The sequence below is a fragment of the Myotis davidii genome, unplaced genomic scaffold (genome assembly GCF_000327345.1).
Source record: "Myotis davidii unplaced genomic scaffold, ASM32734v1 scaffold401, whole genome shotgun sequence".
NCBI lineage: Eukaryota > Metazoa > Chordata > Mammalia > Chiroptera > Vespertilionidae > Myotis > Myotis davidii.
The window spans coordinates 1,792,398-1,805,936 of record NW_006291020.1 but is presented as its reverse complement, the minus strand read 5'-3'; the positions used below and the strand labels follow the sequence as shown (position 1 = coordinate 1,805,936).

The window sequence follows — 13,539 nt, the reverse complement described above, 5'->3', positions numbered from 1 at the left end:
TGCACCCCATGCCCCCCACTTCCCTGTCTTGCCGGCACCACCTCATTCGCATTTGGCTAAAAAGCCAGCACCTGGTGTGGCACCCGGCTTCGTGATGCTGGCCAATGAGAGAGCCCCTGGAGGGGGCATCTGGGTGCACTGGCATCTGGCGGCACGCACACCCATGATCGCTCAGGGTGGACATGGGGGGTGGGAGTGGGGGTCGGGTCAGCTCCCGTGGAATCGAGGTGTTGAGGTTGGCCTGCATTCTCCACCCAGCCACAGAGGATTCCCTTTCTGACAGGCGGACCACCGAGAAGTTTCTTCACAAACCAAGCAGTCTGTGATCCGTACGCACCTGCTCTCCCAGGTCATCTACAGGGCACGCGCATGCTTCAGGTTAGGCAGCAGGTGCTGCATTGGAGCTGTCTGAATTATTCTTGCAAAGATGAGACCATAATCCCTGAATGCAGTTACACACAGAGGAACGCGCCCCCAAGGGAACAGCCAGCTGGGCTTCCCCCCAGGAGCTGGGGAACTCTGCCAAATGGGACTGCATTTGCTGCCACCGCTGTGATCCGTACGCACCTGCTCTCCCAGGTCACCTACAGGGCACGCGCATGCTTCACGTTAGGCAGCAGGTGCTGCATTGGAACTGTCTGAATGATTCTTGCAAAGATGAGACCAAAACCCCCGAATGCAGTTACACACAGAGGAACGCCCCCTCAAGGGAACAGCCAGCTTGCCTTCCCCCCAGGAGCTGGGGAAATCCGCCAAATGGGACTGAATGGCCAGCATTTGCCGCCACCGAAGTGTCCTTCCCGGGGAAAGACCCTGCACCTGGGGCGTGAGAAAGACTGTCCATGTTCATGTCTTCCTCGTGCGGCCTTCTGGAGACTGAAATTTCAACAAGCTCAACTGTGTATCACAATGCAGGGAACACAGTTCCGGAGACATCAGTGGCTGAAATTAGCAGAGGAAAGTCCCTGAGCCTTTTCCAAATTGCGGTCCTGGCGCGGAGTGTCCAGCTCACCGCCCACGCCCACAGCCGGTCAGCAAGCACAGTTGTTTGGACTCAGCTTGGCTTTCATCAGTCACATCCATCTTGGTCGCCCTGGTTTTGACCTTGGCGGGGACAACTCCCCTCCACCTCCCCTCCAGCTGATATAACTACTCTCCTCCCTGTTTTCACAGGAGATGCTGGCTGTGCCGTCACCTGCCACTTCCTCTAGGTTGGTCTGATTTCCTCATCGAGATTGACAGCTCAGTGCTGTGCAAAGAGCGTAGGGTTTGGAGGCAGCTGGACCTGTTGGAATTGAGTTTGGAACCTTGAACAAGTCACAGCTTCTGCACTCAGCTCCCTCTGTATGTAACATGTATAATTCTACATGATACTCTGTAGCAGTGTCATAATTTCTGCATGTGAGAACTGAATGAGCTAACATGAGTGTGGGGTAGATGCTCAATAAATAGAAGTTATTATCATCTTTATTGGGAGCTGACTCAAAGTCTATGAATTGTAGTTATTTTGTATCCATTCACTGGCTGACACAATCCTATATAATAAAAGGGTAATATGCAAATTGACCCTAATGGCAGAATGACCGGTCACTATGATGTGCAGTGACCACCAGGGGCCAGACGCTCAATGCAGGAGCTGCCCAATGGTGGTCAGTGTGCTTCCACACGGGGAGCAATGCTCAGCCAGAAGCCGGCTCATGGCTGGTCAGCGCAGTGGTGGTGGCGGGAGCCACTCCTGCCTCTGCGACAGCGCTAAGGATGTCCGACTAATGGCTTAGGCCCGCTTCCTGTTGTGGTGGGAGGCAGCCACTCCTGCCTCTGCGACAGCGCTAAGGATGTCCGACTAATGGCTTAGGCCCGCTTCCTGCTGCCAGAGGGATGTCTGGCTTCCAGCTTAAGCCTGATCCCCTGGGGAGTGGGCCTAAGCCATCAGTCAGACATCCCCTGAGCGGTCCCGGACTGTGAAAGGGCACAGGCCGAGCTGAGGGACCCCACCCCCTGAATGCACGAATTTTCATGCCCTGGGCCTCTAGTGAATTAATGAATGGCAGAATGAATGATCACTTCTAGAATCCAGTAAAAGGGATATGAGAGAACCAAGGGAAACAATGGTGTGAAGCAACGAATTTGGTCTGTAACTGCGATTTGCTTTGTTCTCAGTGGCTGGGAGGGCCTGGCCTCGGGTTAGACAACACTTACTAGACAACCAGCCACATTTCTGAAATGTCTGCTTTGCAGAGCTTAGTGTAGGGGGGGAGGCATCACTGATATGCAGACGGCCAATTCCTTTGTAAATAATAAATACAGCACCATTAATGGGACAGCCACTCGGACTGATGAACAGGACGATTGGTTTCGCTCAAGCTCAGAGATGCTGTTGCCATCCCCCCACCCCCTAGCGAGTATCTACACTCAATGCAAACGGCTTGCAAATATAGCTTCCAATCCTGTTTTCTCAGCGTGGGCCTCTCATCTCCATACTAACAGCCTCCAACTCGTTCAGAGGACCCAGCGTGGCAGCCGGGCTTCCCAGCAGCCTCTGGGAGCATGCCACAGCAGGCACCTGAGCGGCGAGGGCCACCAGCCACCAGGTGCCAGCAGGTGGTTCTCGCCCCTGCCAGGGTTTCGTGGGGAAAGGCTGTGCAAACACTCCCCATCTGTGTTAAAACGTGAGCAGTGGAGTGGCAGTTAAAGATTAGCTTTGATCCGGGGCTTTGGGGTGGAGAGAGAAGAAGGATGTTCTGGTTTTGTTGTCGCACTGGTGAGCTGGAGCGGTCTGGGAACTACGCAAATCTATTTTCTGGGTTGTAACTTCAGCACAAGGGAGAGAGGAGCTGGGCGTGGAGAAGGCGGCATTCGAGAGTCTGAGAATCTCAGGTGGAGGGAGAAACGAAAGGTCATTTGTGTTGATTCTGAGGATGGCATTACTTTTTGGGGAAAAACACGTTATCTAGTGAAACAAATGAAAAGCCTTGGATCTGAAAAAACCTTTAGAATAGAACATAGATGCTCAGCCCCAGCTGGTTTGGCTCAGTGGATAGAGCATCGGTCTGCAGACTGAAGTGTCCTAGGTTTGATTCCAGTCAAGGGCACATGCCAGGGTTGCAGGTCAATCCCCAGGGTGGGGCATGCAGGAGGCAGCCGATCAACGATTTTCTCATCACTGATGTTTTTCTCTCTCTCTCTCTCCCTCTCCCTTCCTCTCTCTCACTCCCTCTCTCTCTCTCTCTCTCTCTCTCTCTCTCTCTCTCTCTCTCTCTCTCTCTCTCTCGTCTCTAAAAATAAATAAATAAAAGCTCTAGAACCACCTACTAAATTAGAACCATTGACCAATACTTTTAAAAAAATGTATTGAATTTATTGGTTAATAATATTATATAGGTTTCTGGTATATAATTCTATGAATATATCATCTGTATATTGTATTGTGTTCAACACCCGAAGTCAAGTCTCCTTTTATCCTCCCTTTACCTTCTTCCCTTTTCCACTCCCTTTCCTCTGGTAATCTCATGCTGTTGTCTGTGTCTGTGAGTTTATTTGTTTGCTTAATCCTTCACTTTTTTCCACCCAGCCCCCCTCTGACAGCTGTCAGTCTGTTCTCTGTACCTATGAGTCTGTTTTTATTTGGTTTGTTTGTTTATTTTGTTCATTCGATTCCACATGCACGCAGTGGCTGGCACTGTATGGAGACTGGGAGTGGTCACACGTGATCTCTGAAGGTTGTGGCTTCCTCAACAACATGTGTTTGTGGTTTGCAGATGACGGGCTGGGCTAAGAATTCGAATTGTCATGCATAAACACTACGTGTAAATTGACACGTGTCCAACCTGGTGGGGCTGCTGGTGATGGCATGTCCGCATCCGTCAGGAATTCACCTTCTTGCCAGAGTGCAGTGAGGCTGCCACATCTGGAGAACGGCATCCACCAAGGTGAGAACAGCACCTTGGTCCCCGCCAAGCAATGAAGGCGCTCCTGTGGGAGCTGGCTGGCTCATCGCGCAGCGGGGAGCGAGTGCTGAGCCCCGAATGCTCCCGGCAGACACAGGCCGCACTCAGCCAGCTCCCAGCACGGGGCTCCCTGCTGCAGAGCAGCTTTCCAGGGGAGAGAAAAATGCCCCGGCTCCCTGGGAGGTCATCAAAGCCAGGGAACAGGCGGAAGGGGAGCTTTCACAGGGAGGCTCCTGGGCAGCTTGACCGCGGGAAGTGTGGGAAAACGGGTCGCACTCAGAGGGTCGTCAGGAAGGTCACAGAAAACAGTGCGTGCGAAAGAAATCCTTTTCAGTACAAAGCCGCATCCGCTCAGTGTCAGGGTCACCATGGTTACTGTTCCTAGGAAACTGCCACCGCCTTACTCACTGCAGACATTTACTGAGGGGCCGCCCGGTGCCAGGCAGCACGCTGAGGTGCTGAAGAAACAGGCCTAATTGATGCCTCGAGGCTTCGCTCAATTAGAAAGACATGAAACGTCAGGACTCAGGCCGTCTGAAGAGGCCACTGAAATGTCTAGACAGCAGGGGGACGGAGGGTCAGGCGCTGCGCACAGGGCGCCGCTGCCACCCGTTCTGCTGCGCCTCCAAGCTGCCCTTTGAGAAAGTACCATCCTCTCCGGTAACCATGGCAGCGTCCAGCTCTGACACCACACACCCAGGAAGAGGCAGCGGGTAGAGCCCTCCTGAGGGGCACGCGCTTCAAAGGGGCTTCTGTGCCTGTCTAAATAGTCCCCCCACCCCCGGCCCCACCCTTTGGTTCTTGACCATTAGTGACCTGCCTGGGCGCTGGGCAGGCTGACCAAGGTGGGCATGGGGTGGGGGCGGGCAGACCATGGCAGACCAAAGGCCAGAGTTGTCACCTGAGACCGAGGGTCTCAGGCAACTTAAGAGAAGTTGCTCATCTCTTGGCCAGCCTGTGTGCTCAGGGCTGTTCCCACACACAGAGCCCCCCGCTCCATGTTCATTCCGTCCTTAGCATCTTGCTTCATGGGCTGCCCGTCGGGAACTTGACAAGTGGTTTCTAAAGGGTGGCCCGGGCCCAGCCCCAGGGACCCTGAAGCCTGGGGCATCATGGGAAAGTCGTGGAATGTGGAGACATGAAGACCTGGGAGTCTTTTAGGCCCAGCATCCAAACGAACAGGAGAAGCCCCCGCAGGGGCAGCGGGGCTCGGGGTAGGGACACGGATCACAGGAGCCACAGAATACAGCGCTCTGAGGGGTGTGGACAGTTCCCCTCATCCCACCCTCACCTCCATTCACCCCCCACACCAGTGCTCGACAACTTTCCTAACACCCTGGCCTCAGTGTCCCACCTGCCTTGTCACCAAAGCCTTGGGCCTAAATCCACTCCCTGTTTTCTCCTTGGCCAGGAGCCAGTGGCCAGCCAGTGACAGTGCGACGCCCAGGGGGCCGGCTCTCCCATGGGTCTGGGCAGAGGCCTCAGGCCTCGCAGGCATGACCGTGCCCCAGACCTCCTCTTCTGCCTGGGAGGGGTGTCAGGACACCCCAGCACACTGTCCAGTGGACGGTTTTTTATTCCTCTGCATAACCAGCTCTGCTTCCTGCAAGGTCATCTGACCCCTGACCTCTTGAAAGGCCTGTTAGTAGGTGAGGAGCTGGGTCTCGCAGCAGCTGGGCGGGGAGGGGCCTCGGCCGCCAGACAGGCCAGCGCTGTGCCCCCTTAGCCAGGGGCAGCACCAGGCAGATGGGATCTCATTTCATCCCAGCAAAACTGGGGAGCAGGCTGAAGTCACTCATCCATCCACTCACAGAAGCTGCGTGCCTGCTATGTGCCTGTACTACTTAGGGGCTCTGCCTGTGCGACTGACATTCTAGGGCTAAGAGGGGCGGGGGAGGCAGACTTAATAAGTAAATGATGCATTTCGGGGCCTCCTCACCTTTTTCTGCCTCCCCTAGCCCCCAGGCATTGGCTTGAACATACATCCAATGCTTACCAAGCAGACACTGTGTTCTGGGCCCTGATTAGGCACTGATTAGGCACTGATTAGGCACTGTGGACATGATCAAGGTCCCCGTGTCCTCCCACCACACCCAGTGCAGATGGGCAGGGCCTGCACATACACCGTCCAAGGGGGTGTACTCAGCGCTGTGGCCCAGGCACCCACCAGGGGCAGCGGACAGGCCCCAGCCCAACCCTCCCGCTGCCCCGGGCATCCCCTCCTTGCTCTAGGCTGACTTCTCTTTCACCCCTGTCCTCCCGGAACATGCCCCCTGGACAGCCTAGGGTACCCCACCCTGTGGATCCCTTTGGAGCCCGACTAAGGGGGAGTATCCCTAACGTGGTGATGGATTAACTGACTGAATGCTTGTTTGTGTCTTATTTTCCAGACAATTTGTTTACATGCAAACTGTGTTTAGTGCCTGGTAACAAAGGGAGGCTGACCTCACTGTAAGGATTGCTGCTCGCCTAGCCCTGGGGCAGGGCAGGGAGGACAAGGTTCGGGAAGGCCTAGCCACTGAGGTCACAGGCTCCTCCTCCTCCCTCTCACAGGCCTGGTCCTCAGGACCTTCATCCTGACTTACGACAGACTGGGTGTCTGGCTGGTCCTGGCAAAGGCTCCTTTGGGGTCACGGCATTTTAGGACGCAATACAGCCTCCACGGTCTACTAGTCCCAGGGTGTCAGTGTGGGCCTGAGCGTGCCCTGAACTCTGTGAACGAGTATGAGCGTGCTCCAGTGCATTCCCTTTCCCCTGAAGACCCTGTAGCTCTCTTCAGATTCTTACGGCCAGACAGGTGGCCGCCATTTTAAGTGATGGGCTTGAGGGCCCTTAGAAAGAAAGTGACTTCCTAGAAACGAGCCAGGTACGAGGGGAGAGGAGGAAGCCGGGGAAGGAGGGGAGGGGAGGGGAGGGGTCCAGGCTCAGTGGTGCCCCTGCCACTGTGCCCACCTCAGGAAATCCCTGTCTCTGATGCAGGGCATCTGTTTTTGATTGGCAGTTCTAGCCTACATCCAGCCTCACCTGCTCTGTGGCCCCATGGGCAAGGTGGCTTTGTGGAAGCACCTCGGAGAGCTGGAGGCGGCCCCTGCTCCATCATCCAGCTGTTCCATCACCGCCCCTCCATCACCCAGCCCCTCCATCACCCAGCCCCTCCATCACCCAGCCCCTCCATCACCCAGCCCCTCCATCACCCAGCCCCTCCATCACCCAGCCCCTCCATCACCCAGCCCCTCCATCACCCAGCCCCTCCATCACCCAGCCCCTCCATCACCCAGCCCCTCCATCACCCAGCCCCTCCATCACCCAGCCCCTCCATCACCCAGCCCCTCCATCACCCAGCCCCTCCATCACCCAGCCCCTCCATCACCCAGCCCCTCCATCACCCAGCCCCTCCATCACCCAGCCCCTCCATCACCCAGCCCCTCCATCACCCAGCCCCTCCATCACCCAGCCCCTCCATCACCCAGCCCCTCCATCACCCAGCCCCTCCATCACCCAGCCCCTCCATCACCCAGCCCCTCCATCACCCAGCCCCTCCATCACCCAGCCCCTCCATCACCCAGCCCCTCCATCACCCAGCCCCTCCATCACCCAGCCCCTCCATCACCCAGCCCCTCCATCACCCAGCCCCTCCATCACCCAGCCCCTCCATCACCCAGCCACTCCATCACCCAGCCCCTCCATCACCCAGCCCATTCATCACCCATCCACTCCATTACCCAGCCCCTCCATCACCCAGCCACTCCATCACCCAGCCACTCCATCATCTAACCACCCCATCATCTAGCCCCAGCACTGACTCAGCTACCTTGGGCTCTGAATTTACCAGAAACATGCTCAGCTTTTGGGGCTATCTGTGCCCAGGACATTGTGCCCCTTGGGACCCTGGAGCAAGGCAGTCTGGTCTCAGAGAACACGCATAACCTGCGAGGCTGCCTTTGCAAGCACCACCGCATAGAGATAGACCACTGGAGTGAGCCACCGTCCCATGCTGACCTGCGACTCCCCTGGTCCAAGGCAGACATGCTGGCTTGTCTGCACATGGAGACCACGGGACAAGCTGCGCTGTCAACACCCAGGGTCGGTTGTCAGGGAAATTAGATGCACACGCCTTCTCCCCGGCAGGGTGGCGCTGGCGCCGGACATTGGCACCAGCCCAGGGAGTGAGGAAGAAACAAAGCCTCAGACTGGAACTGCAGATTGATCCAGAAAGCACCAGCCTCTTTTCTGGTCTGTGCTTATGTACGATGTTTGCAGATCTGACCTGTGATCAGCGGGAAAAACTCTGCTCTCGGGCAGGTCCACAGCCTCTGTGTGATGGGACCTCAGTGTGACAGAGGGAGAGGCACTGGGGCAGAGTTCATGGCCACCCCCTCCAGAGGCCCCCAGGCAGCAGCCAGGTGACTTCCTTGCTCTATTGTTCTGTTTGTTTGTTTTTCTACCAAAAGAGGGTTGTAGGAGCATTGGGTGGGTGACCTGTGAGGCCCCTCCCAGTGTGAATGTTCTTCTAGCCTTTTCATTGGTTGGTTGGTCGGTTGATTGATTGGTTCGTTCATTCACTCATTCATCCATCCACCCATTCGATATGCTAGCTGTTGCATTTGAAGTCTGTTTGTGGCTTATCTGGAGGCAGAGACCTAGAGCAGAGCACCCCTCCCCCCCACGCTCCCCTTGAGCCCCAGGAGTCAGGAGGGGCGGCGTTGGGCCCCAGCTCACAAGCAGGAATAGGGGCACCTCTTGCTATAGCGACAGCAGTAGAACTGCCACTCCCGATCCAGCACCGACTCGAAGTAGCGGCTCTGGAAGCCGGCCACCAGCCCGTTATTGGAGCAAGTCTGGTACCTGGAGGGAAAGAAAAACCAGTGAACGAGTGACAGTGACACGCCAGCAGCCCCTTCCCGGCCCAGCTCCCACCGAGGCCAAGTCAGCGCTCTCACTGACCTGGATTCCTAACAATTTATTCCATTTTTATGCAAATAATAAAGACTTTCTTGTATTTGCAGAAATGACATATGCTCACCATTAAAATTCAAATGATTCAGACTCTTTCAACTGAAGGAAATTGGGGGATGCTGCCCCTGATAGCCCTCAATGAATACATTGTTAGGTGGAAGAATGCTTAAATGGGTGGATGGAGAGGCATCTAGAATTTACAAATGCAAGATTGTCTTATTATTCATGTCATTTAAAATAAAAGATAATATGCTTCATTTTGCTTGACTGTAAAGTTAAAAGAAGACAAAGAGAAAGGCAGTGAATGGGTGACCTTCACATGAACTTTTCTTCTGCTCAAGAGCAGAGCCTGGAGCCGGAGCACAGGGTGCCCCTTCCCTGGCCCCGAGCAGCAGGCAAAGCTCGCAGAGAGCGCTGGGCAGGGGCGGCCCGTGGGGAGCTGGGAACACACCCCAGGGGTTCCTACTTACCCAGGAGTCTCCTCGCTACCGACTCAAGTCTGAGTCTTCAGAGAAGGTCACCCCTGCTCTCTGGTCCACAGCCCTCCCTGTGGCCCATGAATTCTCAGTGTGCTGCTCTGGCTGGGTCACTGCAGGTCTAGGAATCGGCCCCCTGGATCGTCATAGCTCCTCCCTGACTAGATGCTGGCTTCCAACAGTGTGCTCACTTCTTCCTTCTTCTGTCTCCAAAACGACTGCCTCCTTCTCCTGCCCCAGTCCCACTGGTACCATGATGTTTGCTACTTTTCCATGAGAAGAGGGTGCTGCTCTCAGGAGCCTGGGGGACCCGCCCCACCTGGTGCATGAGGTCTCCCAGCCCTTCCAGGTGAACAGGCCTTCAGCCCTCTGGTCCTCAGTGCTCCTGCCCACCTGGCCACCAGCCGCGGCCCCTCTTGTGTGTGCCACCCTCTTGCACAGCATCTCAGATAACGCTGCCCATGAAGACTGAGAACTTGTGGGGAGTTGGATAAATGAACAGAACTCCCTCCCTGCTCTGGCCCTTGCCTTCACATGTTGTACTGAGTTGCCCTGGAGTTTGGTAGTGGCCAACACAATGAAATTATTCCTTCTAGAATGGATCTTTGAGGGGGTCTGTTTCCACACCCCACTATGTGGGAGCAGCGTAGCAGAGCAGGTAAGAGCATGGACTATGCTGCTGGACTGGAGTGCCAACCACTCTCGTCTAGGCCACTTTGGCAGGCTTCATGCCCTCTAATAGCCTCAGTTTCTCATCTGTAAAATGGGGATAATAATAATAGCACATCTGTATATATAAAAGGCTAAGTGACTGACCATCCGTCAATGCAACCACCCGACTGACCGACTGGCCAGTACCATCTGTCATGCCCTGGCAACTTAAAAATAAACAAAATAAACATTGACTCGCGCATGCATGATACATATAAAGCTCTCGCTGGTGCCAATTGCACACGTGTGTTTCGACCTGTCATTGTCCATCGTGACTTTGGCTGACACTTCTATTATAAAGAAAGGGCAAATAGTGATATTAAAATATTTCTTCTAATTAACTTCCTTTCAATGTGCACAAATCCATGCACCGGGCCACTAATACTTAGTAAGGTTATTTTAAAGACCAGACATACAATTCTGGAGACAATGTCATTTAAGGCTTAGTAAGTTTTCTATTATTGTGACTATACTTTCGTTTAGTCCACATGGACTATGCTCGTGAGTATGCTCTGTGAATGCCACCTTTGGCTCTCAGTCTGCAGTGAGTGGAGAACTGTGGGCTCAGGGCATTTCCTGAGAGGTGTTCCTTAAAACAAGCTCTTGGCTTTGGCTGTCTCAGGGGTTGACACACACCTGCTCTGTGACATAGATGCTCTAGTGTGACGTGTGGCTCCCGGGAGACGGTGAAGTCCATGAGGGGAAAAGATCTTCAGTCTGCATTCCCCATGGAGCCTGGCACTGGGGCCCAATAAATCTTTAACTGAAGAATGAAAGAACGAGCGACGAATCCAGGCCTCGTCCGTTATCAGAGGCAGAACTGACTTTGAGGAGCTCATCACTTGTGGAGGGTGGCTCCCAGGTGGCTAAGTGATACGGGCTGCGGGAGGTGCAGCAAGTAAACAAAGCTTGATCAGGTGCATGTAACTGAGCAGATTCGAAACCCACGAGAACGTTGTAAACATCTTGACCAGGCCCTTACTTTGCCTTGTGGAATCCGGCTATAAAATAAAGACTCGGCTTGCAGGCCATGGCACTGTCTCTCTAATCAGCGGGTAGTGTCCCACCTAGCCCCAGCTTTATTCTCTTGTCTGTCTTCTTTAATCCTTCATCACCACCCCCACAGGTTCACCCATGGCTGCGCTGGTGCAGCACAATCACTCAAATCCAGGAAGGACCCTGAAACTCACTCCAACGAGTTTCCAGGGGCTCAGCAAGGGATCCATCTTCTGCCGCCACCTTCTCCCTCCAGACAAAGCCTGCCCTGGGACGAGGCTGCAGCATGAATACAGCTCCGGCCATTCTCTCCTCAGGTCCCCTACCTTCCAATCAACCTCCACTTCTTTTAAAGCATCTTATTTAACAAGACTCCCCTAAACATTCAGGCACCAGCTGCAGGGTTGCACACACAGGCGCCAGGCAGGTGAGAGCAGTGAGGGCACCTGTGAGTGGAAGGGGCTCAGGCAGCCAGAGGGCCTTGCACTGCTCACGTGATTCAAAGCCAAGTTTTAAAAGGAGCCCCTGTGGGGAGCCAGCAGACGTGTCCCAGCCCTGCCTTAACGAGCCGTGTGGGGTCTCACCTCAGGCACCATGAGGGCTCAGGGAAGTGAGGGCCGAGATAAGAAGGGTCAGGAGTCAAGCTCAGATTTTTCTGGGGCCAGAGCTCCCGTCCACGAGCTCTCGGGGAGCACAGAAGGCTGCCCCGAGATTGTCCCGCTTGTGGCCCACCCCCGGCCAGGCTGTCTCCCTGTGTTCTGTGTTCCTTGTTGAGTCTGGGCCGAGGGACGGAGGCCAGGACTGTGTGTGCACACACCTGGTTTTGTTGGTGAGGTCCTCGGGGAATGGTAGTCTCCCCTCCAGTTTCTGCTGGTCTCCATCCAAACATATCTAAAGCCCAAACTCTTAGCAAGTTCGGGGTGGTGCTGGGGGCGGGCATAGGACGGGGTGGAAGAAGTCAGAGCCGTCTTGGTAGAGAACTTTCCTAACCCCACAGCGCAGCTCTCTTTCTCCAGCTCCACACACAGATGTGTCTGTGCCAGGGCTGCTGGCCCATCCCCAACCCACTGCGGAGGAGGTGCAAGAGCAGCTTTGCCCATCGTCCAGCCCAGCGAGGGACCCCTGTGTGAGGGAGACCATGTTGCGTAGCCTCCCTTACCCACAAGGCTTCTCCCCCACCCGGCTTGATGAGAGCTTGAATTCCACTCAGAGATTCATTCTTTTAAGGAATTCGTTGGCTGCTGTTAATTTTGTTTCCCCCAGATTAATACTCTGGGTTTCTTTCAGGCATGAAGAACTTGGCCCACAGTCTCAGGAAGGTCGACTCTTTCGACAAAGGTTTGTTGGAACCTCCTCTCTGCCCGGGGCTGTGCTTGGTCTGGAAGCCTTTCCTGAGGCCTGTATGTGAGCAATGCCACGGCAATGCAGGGATTGGAGAGAAGTTGATTGGTACTGAAGACAGAGGTCAGAGTAAGAGGCTGGGGGTGGGGCGTGTCAGGGGAGTGACAACCCATAGAGACAAACCCAGCCTGGGGCAAGTCTGCCCAGTCTCGGGGCTCTGAAAGTCCTGGATTCTGGTCTTGAGCTGAACAAAATGACTCCATGCCCATCGCATCCTTTCTGCTGACATGGATGCCACTTCTGCAAAATCAGGGCGACAGTTCCTAGCCTGAGAGTTCCACGAGAAGGTTCAACAGATGCTGCATGTCAAGTGTCAACCACAGAGCCCAGCGCTAAACATGTTACTCCAAGGTGGGCGGAATAGTGGTTCTTATTATATTATCGTAAATAGTTGTAATTAAATAGAAAGAGAAGCCACATCCTCGTCTCCAAAAGCCACTTTCCGCTGGGGCCTGCACAGGAATGGTCAAGGTCGAACCCTCCCAGTGGGACAAGGGGCTGAGCCCCAGAAAGTAGCATCAGAGGATAAAACACCTGGAGGCCTTGCTCCTCGCGAGGTCTTTCTGCCTTGACCATCCAACTCATCCTGGTTTTCTTCCTCATGTCACGGTGTTACCCTCACACATGGTCTCTAACCTGCACGGTCACTGAACTTTCTAACCGTGTGACGCGCAGATGTTGTCCTCCAGCCCAAACCGGTTTGGCTCAGTGGATAGAGCATCAGCCTGTGAACTCAAGATGTTGTCCTCCTGCCCGTGGCGGGAGCTGAGCATCCCTGTGATATTGCTGCCTGGTGGGCACTCTGCTCGCCCCTGCCTGCGTCTGGGTAAGAGCTGTGCTCCCTTCTCCATGTCCAGGCTTTAAGTCTGCTGTCTGGCTGCTGGGGTCCAACCCCAACGGGTCCAGGGGTCCCCAAAGGTGTGTACGGAGTCGGCGAAGAAGGAATGACACGGAGACAGCTTTCAGTTGATCAGTAGCCTTGCCAGGATCTCTAGCCACAATCTCCAGCCAAGTTCTGTGTCCATGTTCTCTTGCTAGGTTCTCCCGTCAGG

General features: G+C 54.8%; 1 protein-coding gene across 1 annotated transcript in view; it reads right to left on the bottom strand.

Moving 5' to 3' along the window:
• Window positions 1-13,539, bottom strand: part of DPT (dermatopontin) — a 29,696-nt gene that overhangs the window by 8,228 nt on the left and 7,929 nt on the right. The window contains exon 2 of the mRNA XM_006764182.2: window positions 8,667-8,792. Within this exon, the coding sequence (XP_006764245.1) occupies window positions 8,667-8,792 (126 nt within the window). The remainder of the gene's footprint in view (window positions 1-8,666; window positions 8,793-13,539) is intronic.